The sequence below is a fragment of the Chlamydotis macqueenii genome, chromosome 8 (assembly GCF_036417535.1).
Source record: "Chlamydotis macqueenii isolate bChlMac1 chromosome 8, bChlMac1.mat, whole genome shotgun sequence".
NCBI lineage: Eukaryota > Metazoa > Chordata > Aves > Otidiformes > Otididae > Chlamydotis > Chlamydotis macqueenii.
This window is the reverse complement of record NC_141563.1, coordinates 25,224,944-25,241,464: the sequence shown is the minus strand read 5'-3', so window position 1 is coordinate 25,241,464 and position 16,521 is coordinate 25,224,944. Positions and strand designations below refer to the sequence as shown.

The 16,521-nt window shown below is 39.9% G+C and overlaps 1 protein-coding gene across 2 annotated transcripts in view; it reads left to right on the top strand.

Moving 5' to 3' along the window:
- Positions 1–3,374: 3,374 nt before the first annotated feature.
- The window catches only part of GIPC2 (GIPC PDZ domain containing family member 2), a 38,450-nt gene continuing 25,303 nt past the window's right edge, over positions 3,375–16,521 (top strand). For both annotated transcript variants that reach the window (XM_086753999.1, XM_086754000.1), the window contains exons 1-3: positions 3,375–3,748; positions 11,764–11,949; positions 15,157–15,337. In XM_086753999.1, the coding sequence (XP_086610125.1) occupies positions 3,518–3,748; positions 11,764–11,949; positions 15,157–15,337 (598 nt within the window). In that variant the 5' untranslated portion in view covers positions 3,375–3,517. The remainder of the gene's footprint in view (positions 3,749–11,763; positions 11,950–15,156; positions 15,338–16,521) is intronic.

Sequence of the window (16,521 nt, the reverse complement as noted above, 5' to 3'; positions counted from 1 at the left end):
AATTCCAAAATTGAAGTCAGTGTGCAAAATGAGTTTATTGCTGCTGCATGGACCTTCAGAGGATGATTTTACTCGTTTATGATTTTAATGTGCCAAAGCCAAAATATGAATACTTACTGTCGTATGGACAAACATTTGGTCCCCTCTTATCACAGGCAGTCTTATTTGAACTCCTGTCTTAACATAGAGGAGGAAATATGATCTTATTGAAAGGCCTTGTTTTTCAGTATCTTCTAATGGTTTAAAAATAGTTATTAACATTATGAGCAGGAAACTTCAGCTTTATTTTTATCAATGTTATTTTGTTAAGTTTGTATCAATACTATCATAGATACTTATAAACACTGGCTATGTTTCTTCTTAGCCTTATTTTTATTAGACCAAATAAGATTAGGGTCCTAAAATATCTTAAAAGCAGGTCTTTGTTTTCTGGTCATACCAATAATTCTTTTAAGCAGTTGCTTCATTTGGAACATGGATGACCAGAAAGGTAAAATATGCTGCAGGTAAGAACTGTCTAAGTCAGAGATAGATATAGGTAGATAGATATAAAATGTGTAGTGAAACAATTTTATATACTGTTAGTTTGCAGGAGAGCACTGTGGCATTTCATATCCAGTAGCGTGACTGTTCTATTCCACGTACTTTCTCCACAAACTTCATGGCTGTTGCACGCCACAGTTCTCACATCCTAACTACTGTGGCTGAGAAACTGAAGAATATGATGAACTGCAGTGTGCAGTGTACTCGGAGGACAGAAGGACTGAAACCATTTTTCAGATTTTTTTTTTTTTTTAGTACATGGTTTATTTTTACTTCTGAAACTAAGGCTAATAATGGATTATTAACATTTTTATTTAAATGGTTACGCTCCAACAATGTCACTTCCAAAAAGTGAAATTTTAAGTAATTTTTGGATCCTAACTATCCTGAATTGCTGGAGGCTTATTTGTATTCATGATCTAGTTTTGACGTGTGTTAATTAATGTTGGCAGATATTTCCCAAGTGGGTACACATTCAAGGAAGCCTAAGAGCGGGACTGGTTGTAGTTGGAAAAAATGTCTGTGTCTGTCATAAGCTTTTATTCTTTGAAGTTCTCAGCAGTTTGGCTCACTTCTAGCTCCATAGATCACTCAGTCAACACTGTGCTATGCTGGTTAAATCTAAGTGGTTGAAACTGCTAATAAATGGCATTTGCAGCTTAGCCAGAAATAAATACATGTAGCAGTAATGAACTGGTAAAACTGAGTGTTGAATGCTTCTTCAGTTTCTTGCCAAAGCTGGCATTATGTAGATGCTGTTCCAGGTTTGGGTTTCAAGAATAATTTAGCGTGTGTGCTATGTTATCTTCCTCTGCTCTGTGACAACAGAAAGGTTTAATTTTACCTGTTACATCATGTAAATAATGATAGCATATACATGCCCAGTACTGTTTGTATGAAACAGTACGATGTGATCTTCAGTTTATTCAGTCAGCTCTGTTGGTCTCATCACTTTTTCTTTCTATAGTTACAAGCCGATGCTGTTCCCCCAAGCTGTAATTAGGATCAGCATAGTTCTTGTACAACTTCAGCTGTCTTTTTCCATCCACCTCCATATGAAACATGGAAACATTAATACTTTCATTGAAGAAAGTTTTGCAATGGATATCTAAGTTAGGGCTATGTCAATGTCCATGAGTTTTTAAAATAAAACAAATCTGTGCAGCCTCTGTATGTCACTTCCTTTATAATACATTTTAGTAAATGGAAAAAAGCATGTTTTAAAATAAATTGCTCATTTTAAATGGCAAAACACCAAAAAACCCTGACTATCAGAATGAACATGAAGAGTTTGGTACTTTTGCTTCATCTATTTTGTTTCAGCTCATTGCAATGTCATCCAGTTTATGCCAACATGCTGTCTGAATCGCATTCCAATAATGAGAAAAAGTACACATAGTCCTCCAATTTCAGAGAAATCTTCAGTTTAAGTTTTCTGGTTTCAGACTGGACTGGAAAGTCAACTATTAGTGTGATGGTAAGTTTATTCTGTGGTGGCTTCTTTTACTGGTGGAAATTACTAGAAAATTAATAACAATCTTGAATCCAGTTGTCTTAGATTAGAATTGGATAAAAATTAGGCATTTTGAGTATACGGTTAAATCTACCACGTGCTATCTGTAAAGACTGAAATCCAACTGGCTTCAAACCTTTTTTCCCCACAACATGGACAGTTTAAAAGTTGTATGTATTTTCTGAGATGCTCTGGGTACTTTCTTACTACCTGTGCTAAGAACTTTTGACTAATTCACTTCTCCTACACGTGCCAGAATTGTTTGGTTGTTTCCGCCCCCCCTCCCCAGTGGTCTAGGTTTTTTGAGAGTCAGAAGATGCAGTAAGGCAATGCTGCTTTTCTTAGCAGCTTTATAGCAGGTTCCTTTAGAAGTGCTGGATGTTCCACTCCTTCACATCTTGAGTGGATTCAGTAGACCAGTGAAAATGGAGCAATTCCACTGAGGTGAGTGTAGTGCTATTGGGAGCACAGAAGATGTCTTTTTGTAACACGTTAACATCTAAATCGTTCTATAGAATACATTTCTTTGTTCCACAGTGGGGAAGGAAACATTTTAAATCTACTAAATGTTAGAAAATACACTTTTCAAATAGTTACATGTTCAATCTCAGTATTTCAAAGTTGTTGTCCAGTTCAATATGGAGCCTCTTAAACTTTGCTTATATGGCTATTGCTTTATTAATTCATAGGGGTTTATAGGTACACTGTGCAGTTGTGGTAAATAAGCAAGAGTTGGCTGAAATCCTCGTATATGTCATGTTTTCTTTTATGTCCTGGATATAAACGAATTCTGGTCAATATTAGCCGATTGTTAGTAGAAATTCCTGAACTAGTGAGTGGGAAGACAGTAAACATGTTACAATCTGGGTTTGTGTACAATTTAGGGAAAGACTTGAAAGGTCTATAAATATGCTTTACAGTATATGCTTTTACATAATACACAATTAGAAAAATGTGGAAGAGATGTCTTTGCACTAGCTGAAAGATGGACTGTGCCAGTCTTTGCCAAACTGCATTCTTGGTGCAGTCTAGTTCAAAGTGTCCTTGGCTTCCATTTAGGCAAAAAAAAAAAAAAACAAAACCCAGACACTACAAACTTAAGCTCTTCCTACGCACTATCATGGGCAGGAAGGATTGCTGATTTCTGTGAACAGCTGCTCTCCCAAGTCCGTGCTCCCCTGCGTTAGTTACGCTGGCTTCTGCCGTGGGGAGGCAGTGGGGTCCTCGGTTGCGCGACCCAGCTATGGCCGAGGCGGCAGAAGCAGGGGAGAGCCCCGGTGCCCTCCCTCACGGCCAGGGGGGAGGCGCCGCCGGCAGCTCCCGCGCCTTCCGCCGGCGGAGTGGGGCGGAGTGAGGCGGGGCGGGCTCACCTGGCGGCGGCATGGCCGCGGAGCCGGGGCGGTGCCGGGGCAGAGTCCAGCGCGGGGAGGCGGCGGCGGGAGCCCGCTGGAGGCGCGGAAGATGCCGCTGGGGCTGAGGAGTAAGAAGAAGGACCGGTCCAAGGAGACCTTCAAGCTGGTGGAGAGCGAGGCGGCGGCCCCGGCTCCCGCCGCCCCGGCAGCCGGCGCGTCGCGGCTGCAGTTCCACACGCAGCTGGCGCACGGCAGCCCCACGGGGCGGGTGGAGGGCTTCGGCAGCGCCCGCGAGCTCTACGCCAGGATCGCCGAGGCGTTCCGCATCCACCCCGCCGAGGTAGGGCCCGCACCGCCGGCCGCGGGGCCTGGGCAGACCCCGGGGGATGTGACTGTCCGCGGGTGTCTTTCGGCAGATCTTCGTGGACGTGGGCATTTCCCGTTTTGGAGGGGTGCGGGGGAGGGGGGGGAAATTCCTTCTGTTATTTCCAAATGAGCATTACCGTACGGGAAAGGATGTAAGCATAACTGTGTTTAACTTTTACATGGAAAAAACTGGTCTTTTTAACAACAACAACAACAACCAAAAAAACCACAAACAAACAAAGAAAAACAACAACAACAACAACAAAAAACCCAAACCAAAACAAAAAAAAAAACCAAAACCAAAAATCTCTAGTGCCTTGGTTAACCTGTTGCCAACCTACAGCTTAACACAACTCTTAAGCGCTGGGTCGAACCATTTGTGTTATTACAGTTGAGTGGAATAATGATTTCCAGTGCAGGAACTATTGACGGTAGTGATTCGTTCCAGTTTAAAGGGAAAAAAAACCCAAATCAATAGATCCGTCAGGGTAAATACCCAGAATGAAGGCAATGGGGCTATAAGTGCTTTAAATCCGACTACATTTTAAAATTCCAACTGAATTTGATGTTTGGAAAGTTTTCTGCTTTGCCAGGTCATTACTTTTAAAAGGCCTACTGTTTAAGTGAGGCTTTTTAAATCTGTAACAGGATTTTTTTTTTAACTCTGCTGCCTTTTTGATCTTTTTTTTTTTTTTCCTAAGCCAAGTTTTAAACATTGTTTGGATAAGGATTCGTTTGTGTTTGTAAATGCATTGTTTTCTCTCAGTTAAAAGGTAGTAGCCATATCAAGTTCTTCCTACTTGGTTCTGTGAACCTTAACCTCTGCCTGGCAAATGGAAACAAAGCGCTAAAATTGTGTTCTGCCATACAGCTTTACTTGTTTCTTGTTTGCAGCTAGCTCTTTTTAAGTGGGGAAGGCTACTGCTATGGACTTTGTTCTGAGAGCCTGCTGTGGCCTGACCTAGCAGCGTTTCACAGTGAATTGTGAAGGAAAAGTGGTGATGGCATTGAATCCAGTTTAACCAGTCACTGCTGCGTTAACTAAGTAGTACCAGTACCATTTCCAGCCAATGCACCTATGCCCCAGACCTTCCCAGCTGCTTTTTGACCTTCTGCCTCTCTGTTTTCTCTCCATAGTGAGCTCCTGTTTCCCTTTTGTTCTGTTCCATCTCCAGTTATACCTTTTACTCTCAAGTTCTCCTAATTGCCAGATTGTCTTCTATTTTAGTTTTTTCTTTCACTGTTGAACTTTTGTTACTGATCTTTCGGTTCCAACGACTTGAGAAAGAACAGCATTCACCAGGAAATTCAATTTTGTATAAATGCTGCACTCCCATTTCTCCTACTAGATGGATAATCTGACAACCTCAAAGGTTTTAGAGGAAGCACCACATGTTTCATGGGCCTTAGTTGCCAGGTTTGTGCTAAACTACAGAAGTTTCTTTCTTCGTTTCTCTTTTTCAGTCTACTGTCCCATTCCTATTTGGTTTTTGGTTTTTTTTTTTTTAAACCTAGTTTATTGATAAAAGGGTGGAGAATTGTTGTTGGAGGCACTGAACTTAAAATGTTTTACTCAAGAAATTCGATTAACTTCAAGAAACTAAGTGGTACAAAATGAAAATAGTGATAAAAAATATTTCCTGGTGTAAAGGTGGCACAGCAGAGTGAAGAACCTGAGAGTCTTGCAACACAATTTCAGACGGTCAAGATGAAATAGGAGAGATGAGTGAATAGCAAGGGGTGCATGAAACGTGAATTGATTATCAACTGCTGATCTTGCTGGAAGTAAGGAAAGACTAGCCATTTAAAATGGTATTATCTATTAATTAAAGCTGCTTTTGGGCAGAGAGTCTAATGTAAAGAGTAGTGCCAGAACCTACAACTCGGCAAACTGAAAGACACTGAGGTACTCAAATGCCATTTTGTGGGTGTTATCTGCCTGGGAAAGTTCCTGTGACCTAGCTATCCTGAAGCCTATGGGCAGTGTGATACCTGAATGCCTTCGGAAACAGGCACTATCGCTGAGATCTCTGCCCTGTAGTAACCGGGGTGGAAAATAGCGTCGGGGGGGTGAGGAAGAGCTCAGTGCAGAGAACATTTAGCTAACTGCTGTGGAAGTGAATACGTTTAATGCGACATGTGAGTTTACTGCAGCGTAGGCAAGGGTATGGATTCTTGGATAAGTTCCTGTTTAAGTATTTTAGTACAGTTCAAGATGTCACTTCTCCTTTTGATTACGCATGGTTACAGCACCTCATTTCCTCTCTGTATCACGGCTCACAGGAGAATCCTTTCCAGGATCTGTGACTGACTGCCAACAGAGCGAAGCTTGTACAAAACACAGCATTTGTTGGACAGACACTGACAAAAACTTCTGTGCAGACGTGGATCATGAGTAGGGTGGGATGGGGACAGAACAAGACAGGTGTAGCTTCAAAGGGAACACTCCTTCACTCCTGTGATGTTTCCTAGGCATCTCTGAAGGAGTGAGCCCTAACAGCAGCTTTCTGAGGCTTTTCCTGTACTCATCTTTTCTGGTCTAGGTATTTTATTAGTCATCCATCTTCCTAGGTGAATATACCTCTCAGTTATCCCTTTTGAACCTGACATTCACCCTGCTTTTCTGCCTGCCTCTCATACTTTTACCATGACTAGCATTTCTTCCTTTCCTGGTCCAAACTGAATGTTATTTCCACAGGGAGGAAGAGTGAAGATGGCTTCTAGCAATGAATTGCCCATATTGTTAATATGAGTGCTGTTTGAAGTAGATAATATTGTTCTTGAGTTTTAACTTGATTTCTTCAACAGTGTTTCAACAAGGAAGTGCAGAGCTAAAAAAAAATATAAATAGATGCAGTTCTTAGCTCATGACACAACCCATCCACAGTTATGTGTATGTTTCTACTTGCATAAGTAATACAAATATCTCTCCTGTTTTTTTTTTTCAGTAGAAGATGAAGTAGGAAAAGTCGTTGGAAAAAGTTTTTGTGTGTGCTCTTGGCCACTTGAGACTACTACTCCACTGTGACTATCGGGAAATGCGGGAGGGAACGTTATGTTCCCTGTGAGGGTGAAAGTGCTAAGTGTAGCCTGTATGATAAATAAATGAGCACTGACCCAAGGAAAATGTGGGTCTGTTAAAGCATTTGGTGGTGCTGCGCTCCTGTGAGAGCACATGGTAGGGCTTTAAAGTATTCGAAGTAGCTAATGGGCCATTGGGAACGTGGATATTAAAGTCCAACTGCAGCAGCTATTTCTTGATCAGATGAGAAGGGAATGGTAAACCACAGAAGCTATATGGACTTTTGGTTTGTGTACTCTTAATTTGCACTTCTGATTATTTTATTTGCTTTGGAAGGTGAAGTCTGGTGGGGCTGGTGAGGTAAGTTGAGTGCTCAGCGGGTGTGTCTGTCAAGAGCCTGCGGAGGTTGGGATTTCTTTCACGGTAGAAGGAATTTTGCTTCACAAGGGCTATACCGGAAAAGGGAGACCTTCCTGGCAGCACCAAGGGCAGAAATGCAGCTCGTTCTGTCTCTTCCAGTAACTAACAGGAGTTCAGTGCTGAGCTGCTGCCTGGGCTGTTGTTCCAAGGGCCTTGCCTCCTTATGCTAAATAGTTAAGTATACCCTGAGGCTGTGCTGCATTAAACTTTCATAGAAGTGTTTGATTTAAACCTGTCCGATTTAAACTTTTATGAAAGAGTACTGAAAAATAAGCCACTGTGCTGAAACTGAAGTTCCTGAATAGAAGTGACCTTCTTACAAGAAAAAAATCTGAAGTGTATTTTAGGAGGTTAGAGAAAAGGGTCAGCTTGTGAAATCCTCATCACCAAACTGTTTGAAGCTTTAGAGTATATGCTTATCTGTTGAAACAAATTGTTCACGATCTCGCCTACAGATTGAAGACTTCAAGTGAACAAACTTAACACTCCCTATAAACCACCTCCTCCCAACCCTATGGCAACAATTGTTTGCTTGCTGTTCCCCTAAGCAGTGCTTGAATTTCACACCCCTATTACGTGTGATGCTCGCTGTGTTAATGATCTGTTTTTCAAATACTTTTAAGCTTATGGAAGATCTTGCACTGTAATTCTTGTGCGCTCTGGGTTTAAAAAAAGAGCAGTAAAACACCGACTGCTTATTTTATAGTGTTTCAAATGTATGTGGGGAGGCAAAGTTGCATACCCGATAGAGTACCAAAAGCACACTACAAGTCGGGGGACCTGGTTACTCTTCCTGTTGCCTCAACCAGTCAAGGCTCCCACATTTTCCTCAGGGAGGATAACGTGAGTAAGGTACTTGGAAAATGCATTGGTGATTTCTTGATATGATAATGTCTACATATAAGGGGAAATATGTCAGTGGGTAGGGAAATATTGCTCAGAAGTAGAATTCCCATTTCCTCACGTCTTAAGTAGAGAAAGGGATTTTGAACTCCTCTGTAAAGTTACCTGAGTAACCAGTAGTGGTTTTGAAAGCACTTTTAATAGCTTCTGAGCATGGTGTCTGTGAGTCAACTTATTTTTGAGTTCTTTGCAAGGTGTAGGCTTAATGTGGAAGATGAGAATGTAATTAATATGTAGGATATGCAATATGGTATGCTTATATACTTTACATAACACAATGTAACTCCCTTTCTTAGCCAGTACAGTTTCTTTATATAACTCACAGCGTAACCCTGTTTTTATTGGCTAATGTAGTCTCTTCCTATTGAAAATATTGAGGCAGGGAATAATCTGTCAGTAATCCTATCTGACAGATCGGTCTTATAAGGTTGTGCATAAGCCCCCAATCCCTGCCAGCGGAATGGAATTTCCTTGTTCTGTGTGCTGTACAAGAGAACTCTCTCAGTGAAGGAGGTATCCTAGATACTTCGTGACTGATGTAACAGTTATGATTTATAATATCTTGCTAAAGTTGGCATGAAGCGTCACAGCGCTGGTATGCTGAGTTGAAGATCAAATGCATATGAAGTTTGAGGGTAAGAAGAGAGAGAGAACTCTTAACAATGAAGATTGCACGTTGAATTTTTTTCTTGCTTCACTTCTGAGTAAGAATATTACTATTAAAAATATACCAAACTTTGGGCAAATAGAAGTTGTACTATAGTGGCTGTTGTTCAAGTATTTAAGTATATAAGCTGTTATTAGATACCTATATTAAAATCATGTAAAATCTAGGAAAAAATTTAATGTTTGGATTGACAGGTCTCAGTCAAGTACAAATAAAGCTGTGCTGTAACTGACAGATGATATTATCCTCGGTAGATACATCTTTAGTACATTACTCTTTGCATATATCTGTTCTGAGAAAAAGCAGTTGTTCACTAAAGAGGATAAAGAATGATTTAAGTTTTATTTTTGACTGGCTGATGCTCTCTCAGTCTTGTGGTTAGCACAGAACTGACTCACAGAAAATTCTGCAGACTTATAGGCTGTAGTAGGAATGCCATCCAGATGAAGGTCTAAAAAGAGAAACTCTGGATCGAGTTTCTAAATATCACATTTCTGCTCCGTTGCCAATTTTATCTATTCAAAGGTGTGACAGTAGTTACTAGATGATTGTCTGTTTGACAAGGTCAGATGAAGGATGCTAATGTCTAAAATATAAATACATTGTGCTTGTTGTTCATTGTAAAAACAAGAACTGAGCTGCAGTTGTAAAGTGGCCAAGTTACTACATAGCTTGAGAGAGAGCTGAAAATGTGTATGTCGGCTTTATATCGTGTTTGAATTGAACCTTCTTGGTTAAAAACAATATCTGATGGTTAGAGATTATTATTATTTATAAAATAAAATTTAATTTTATATTCAAAACCAGCTGAATTTCTCCAGGTGATGTTACTACTTGAGTATTTTATAACTGAAAAACTTTGCATCACCTGAGAGAATAAATCTAATATCTGTTAAGGGTGTGCTGTTGCGACTCTAATTGTTAATGTAAGATGTTAGATAGCAGTGGATGTTTGATGGATTATGTAAGATAAGCGATTAGCCTTTGAAGTAAGGCTGTTTGGGGTTTTTTTTTTGTTTGTTTTTTTTTTTTAAACCCAAACAACTAAACAAGACTCCCCTCATCAAGAAACACCATCTCATCACTAAACTCTAAACTCAATTTTTAAAACCAAAAGCCCCGTGGTTATAGAATCTAAGTTCTAGAAAACTTCAGAAACTTAAATGCTCTGTCTGAAATACATTAGGAAAACTATTCACCCCTTATTTGACCTAGAATAAATTTGAATAGATTGGTGACTTCTGTTTCAATTTTTCTGCTGTCATCCAGTGACGCTGGAAGGAAAGAAAAGGCATTTGAAGTGTTCTTGTGTGGAAAACCCTGTAACTTTTACAAGCATAGTGAGGGAAGCCGGGAGGGCAGAAGGAGACTTTGGGTTTCCAGTGAAGCACCCAGGGGGTTTGCCAGGGCCCGGGCACGGGTCTGTGCCTGGGTTTTGGCCTGGCCTGCTGCTCCCCAGGGACTGCCACTGAGCGGTAGCAAAGTAGAAGGACACAGAGCAACATCCTGCTGCTGTTTTTCTCAAATGCTAGGCTGGCTTCCCACTGTGTACTTCTTTTTATGTACTGGCATTGGTTTTTCCACTTCCTAATCTGGAGCTGGTGTGGGCAGCGGGGTGCAAGGAGGTCCAAGGTGCGCTCTGAAGGAAAATGATGTCCAGCAGATATAGGCAGGGGTAGAAGAGGGCTTTTGTCTCTTGTCCTGTCAGAGCTGTGTGCGTCCTGCTGGCAGCAGAGCTTTTTCACCTGTGCTAGAGGGCCAAATGGGGTGGCAAGTCTCCTCCTCTTCCCCTGCTTCCATTTCATGTGAAGGATGGTCTTTAGGGGTGCTCTTTGCCTCGGTGAAGTAGATTTTAGGTATTCTTCACATTTCTCTTGGAGCGCAGAGTTTCTCTATGTTGGCTGCTGCCCTGTGCTCCCCAGTGCCACCCAGGAGGCAGCTGTGCGGGGCCTCCCTCGGCCCTCGCTCCTCTCCAGCTACAGCTTGGAAAGGAGCGGGGCAGGTGTAGCTACTCTAGCTGTGAAGGGGAGCATTGGGTTTGTTTTTTTCTTCATGAGCTAGGCTGTTTAGCGTAGCCTGTACTCAAAGAGCAGAAGGCACAAAGCCTGCCCACACGGGCCAAACACCTCCATGCAGCACCATGGTGGGCAGAAGCATCCTCTCTGTCTCCGAGCAGTACAGCTGGGTTCGTCCCATCCTGCCTATGCCCAGGATGATAAACCTCCCTGTTAAAGAGCCACTGGCATAAATGTGGGGAGAAAAAGGAGTGCCTAGCACCTGAAGGGAAATCCCTCAGAAGTACTGATTTATAAAGAACAAATTTACCATTTTTCTTCAGCCTTGCTTTTACAAAGTGGAACAGAGATGACCCCCACTTATGCTGGAGGAAGGGTAGGAAACTAAGTAAACCCACCAGACACAATGCGCTCTGAGCTAATGGGGGAACACATGGGCCAATATAGAACATTTCATGCTCTCTCTTTTTTTTTTTTTTTTTTTTTAATAAGCTCTCCTTTTTCCTATGAAACTGCTTTCAAAGAGTTCTGTTTTAAAGCAGTCCCTAGTGATGTTTGAAGCATGTGGAAGTTGAGGTGGGTGAACAATGAGGCAAAAGATGGTGGTGGCTCTTTGGTTTGGTCACTCTAACCTCTGAGACAAGCTGTTCTAATCTAGCTCAAGATGCCTCTGTCAGGTTTGGTGAGCTGAGATAAGCCGTGAGAGGCTGCTCACAGAGGTTTGTCTCTGCTCCCTGCCAGCTCTTACCTGTGGAGTCTGAGCTATTGATGCTTCCCGTTATGTGCGTGGATGGAGACTACAGCTCTCCTGGGGCAGCTGGAGAAGGACAGTTGTCATCATTTCAGCTATGGATCTGTCAGAGAGGCCAGAGCTATGCTCTGCTTTTATCTTCCGATCAAGCTCACCAAACCTAATATGCTGTTAAATTTAAAGATAATGTGTTTGCTTTCCTCCTGCACAGATCATGTTTTGCACTTTGAACACTCATAAAGCTGATATGGACAAGCTCTTAGGTGCACAAATTGGCCTTGAAGACTTCATATTTGCCCACGTAAAAGGACAACGAAAAGAAGTGGAAATCCTTAAAACTGATGATGTGCTTGGGCTTACGATTACGGACAATGGAACTGGTTGTGCATTTATAAAGGTAAATTTAATTTCCAGTGAAATACTTTTGTTCTGTAGGAGCTTCTGTTACTATAACAGGTAAATTATTGGTTTAATGATCCTTTAGAACTATAAAAATCTTTTATTATAATATATATTGTAAGTAGAAAATAAAGTTGCTTTTCTTTAAGTACATCATTCAAAATTAGTTCAGCTATTTCTGTACTGCATGTCATTCAAAATTAGTTCATTTGTTCATTGCTTCTGTAATGTGTATCAGCTTTACAATGTCACCATTGTATTTTCTGACCCACTCTGAGGTGGTAGGTGTTAGATACTGCTTGCATCTGCCCCCTCCTTTTTTAAGTGATTCTCTGATGTCATTGATTAGGTGCTTATAGAGCTTCTGTCACTCATGTGATGATGAGATCATGTTCTTTCAGTCTTTATGACCGTTCACAGGGCAGAAGTCTTTGTGCTGTGTATGAAAAGGTGCAAGTGCAGTGCTTTTTCAGCTTTCCAGTGTTGTTAGCTTAGATAGGTAGGGTGAATTAAAAGGTCCTAAGGATATGAATTAACACAACTTACCACAATTAACTTGAGTAGCAACTCTGGGCAGTAACACATACAATATATTAATCATAATTGCTTTCCTCCTCATCTTCTATATGACCTCCAGATAGTACACTTTGAGACAAATAGAGGCTGAGGAAATGATGCTACCCTTCTTGCTAGATGAGGTATTAAGAACCTTAATCACATTTTCTGCCTTTTTTAGATACTTTGCCTAATCTACTGCAATTATCCATTATTAATGAGGCATTGGCAATTATCTTTGTTTACTGTTGTCCTGATCGCTGTTCTCATTGCTATTGTAAACAGAGCTTCTTATATGGAGAGGTTGTGTTCTCTATCCATTCCTTAGCTACCATGGATATAAAACAAGATGTGATTTAGAAATAGGTTTGCTTGTCTTTGTTGTGGAAAAATGGGATTGAGATCACACCTGAGAAAGTAGAGATGCAGTGGAGGTTTCAGTAAGCATTTTGGCAAAATCATTGCCTCATTTTTTACGTTTATAGACACAGAACTCTGAATTTCTAGTGGTAGCATCCATGCAGCCCATAACATTCAGTCACGCTGCTGCTTATGTGGCATTTTAAAATAAGGCATTGAAAGCAGTGCTTCAGTGATTAAAGTTCACGTGTGCGGTACTGTGCAGTGTTCCTCTCTCTGTGCTTGGCTGGCAATATGGAGAGAGGGAACAGCCATCACAGACTGCTGCATAATTGGAGCAGACTGGAAAACCCTCATCACATTGGCAAGACAAGCTGTGATTTCCAGTAAATTGTACAAAACTTGTCTGAACAAATATATCATTGTCCTTGTACTGGTCTAATAATGAGCAGTATAATGAAAATGGTGCAGATTTTTTTTTTTAAAACAGAAAATACATATGCAAAAGTAAAAGCTGCATCTTGTTTATAGTTGGTTGTCTAGGTAAATGACTAAGCAAAGACTGTCTCTACTTTAAAGTCTGGCAGAATTATTTTTGTTTATATATTTACTTTCCTTGGAAAATTGTTACTATATTCCATTATTAATTAACAAGTAATATTCAAGTTACTTATCAGTGAGCAGTTGAAAGCTGTTACAGGCTGTAGTAATTTTATTGCGTTTTGATTAACAGAGCAGTTTCTAGGTTTGATGTATAACGTGGCCAGTTTTTAAACCTGACATTCTCAGCTGCAGGTACTTTTCCTATGAAATCTGATGTTGTTTTGCCTTACTAAGAACAAAACTTAGTGTCATTCTGCTTTCACAAATTTGTTTTCTGGGTACCTGATGAGATGGGAAGATGTCTTATGGAATTAAAAAGGTTTTGGTGTTAGGATCCAAGTGAAGAAAAAAAGCTAAATTAAAATGAATTCACCATTTAGACTAAACATTAATTGAAGTCTGTTGGGCATGCTTTTGAATCCTGGCACCTGGTAGCAGAAATGCATTTGGGACCTCGTTTCTGGTGTGTGTATGATACTCTCCTCTTCATTCACTGTGAGGCTTCTTTTTGGTTTTAATCTAGGTTAAAGAAAAAAGTGCTGGAAAGAGTTAAACTCAGCCTGAAGCTAAAAATTGTTGCAGTATATTGTAAGACACTGAGCACTATCACACTTCCCACTGACTCTCAGATGGAGGCACATATGTGGGCTCAGACGTGCGCACATGAACTAGAAGCAGGTTTCTGAGATAGTTATGCAGCTAGGCTAGGTGTGATAGTAGTAGGTGGTAATATGTTTATCTCTCTTGTCTCACTGTTATCTCACTCAAAGTTAGCCTGAACAACATCAGTCTTTATTGAAAAGTATGTTATTCAGGAAGATGTTAGAATGAAATTCCTATCTCTAAAAAATGTAAGGTATTCTACTATGTCACAGCTTTTCTATTGAATAGCCATAGGATAATGGCTTACATGACTTAGGCACATGATAAACAAATATGACAGCTTGTAACAACAATAAACAGAATCACCGACATTTTAAGTGTCCTTTAATTAACTTGATAAATCCTAGAGCTGTTTTAAAACCTTTTTTTCCCCTCACTTCTTAAATTCTGCTTCACAAAACCTATAAATACTAACTTACATTACATTTTATGGCCTTTCGACTATTTAGTATTTGTATTCCAAGAGATGGCTTTTAGAAGAATTTAGAAGTATTTCAGAGGAAATATTTTAATTTGTAGCTGCATAGCTTGATGAGGAAAATGGTAGAAGTTTCATCACTGTAGATGGGTCTTAAGACTAGCCCTTAATAGCATGTCATTTTTAGCATATCACACACATTTTTTTTAGTGTCCCTGGGCCATACTTGAGAAAAGTTCTGTTCCTATGCTTGTCAAGCTACTAAAATAAAAAAGCAAAACTCAATTAAACATCCACATTACTGACACATTTGGGTTCAGTTTTAAAGCACAAAAATATTGGCTTATTCAGAAGCCTTAATTTCTAAAATATGACTGCATTTTTTTTCTGTGGATTTTATATTAAATGCTTATTAAAATTCTTTGTTTGAAAAATAATGCTTTCCAGAATATGTTTTATGAAAATCTTATAGACAAAACACACTGCTGGCATAATAAGCTCCATGGTATTGATGTTGTGAACTGATATTCTTGAAACTCTGTGATGTCACCTCTTTACCTTTTAAATAAATGTTTCTAATTCTATTTATTTATTTTTTTTTAATAGCGGATCAAAGAAGGTAGCCTTATGGACCAAACCAAAATGATCTCTGTGGGTGATCACATAGAGACTATAAATGGAAAAAATGTGTCAGATTGTCGGCATTATGAAGTTGCCAAAATGCTGAAAGATCTGGAGAAAGGTCAGGTGTTTAAGTTGGAGTTGATAGAGCCTATGAAAGCATTTGGTGAGTTACCTGCCTCTCTACCTTGTTCACTGGATATAGGAATCCCAACATTGCATTGCATTGTAAATTTGTTTTCAGATTGCAGCTGGGTGTTTACCCCGGGCAGCATATCTGCTACAAGAAAGTACATTTATTTTTTAATTTGAAAGGGGAAGTTTACGAATGGATTTTTTTTTCTATCTTGCTTTCTCCAGCAGTCATCCTGGTGTGGGCTACCTCAGCCTGAGTCTTGGTAGCTTGATTCCTTTGCCACTACATGATGATGCAAAATAAGTGCAGAAATTGTTTCGTAGATACAGTTTTATAGCATGGATCACTTCACTAATGTTCTGATCATTAAACATACTCTTTTCCTCTACTGATACATGATCCCTGTTCATCTGTGTGTCAGATTTTTCTATTTCTGTACCCTTTACTGGGGACTGTGCTCTCTAATGCGGAAGGACATTGGAGAAATCAGTCTGGGATTCCCTAGAGCGCCTCCTTTGCTGCATGCCTGCCTGCTCTCCCCCTCTCCAACTTTTTTGTGGATCTCTAATCATACAGCAGATATACTCAGAATTGGAAGAAAGCATTATGGCAAAGCTCTGTCTCTACCTAGCACCTGCATGCTATGAGAAAGTGATACTTACATAGGAGGAATGCATACGTATTGTTAATTCTTGTGTGTAATAATTTTATCTGTGTGGTAAACAAGAAAAAAAAAAGTAGTTTTAGCTCAGGGAGTCAAAATAGACACTGAGTTTTAATTTCATTGTCTCATTTTTTTATATCTCTCCCCAACCTATGCAGCATTTTTCTGTAATAAAAACTTCAAAATACTGCTAAATCATGAGTGTGTATGAGTCCTTGCACACACCTGCACTAACAGCAAGTTCAAAATCATCATCACCACAGCAGCAAAAGGTTGAAATGTTTATTTTTCTTTTTTCTTTTTTTTTTTTTTTTTTTTTTTTTACCTGTTAGTTGTTTACAACTGCTGTCATACACCAGTCTCGACACTTGGTGTCAGAATAGCAGCAGAAATTGAAAATGAGAGAAATGTGAAGATTTCTTTTTGCTTTTGGTGCTTCTATGAAGAATGAGGATTATGAGTTAATCTCTAATGCATTTGGATATAAGCTGATACTCCTATTAAGTGAACGTGTATGTTATACATTATGCTAAAGTAGTATTACATATGT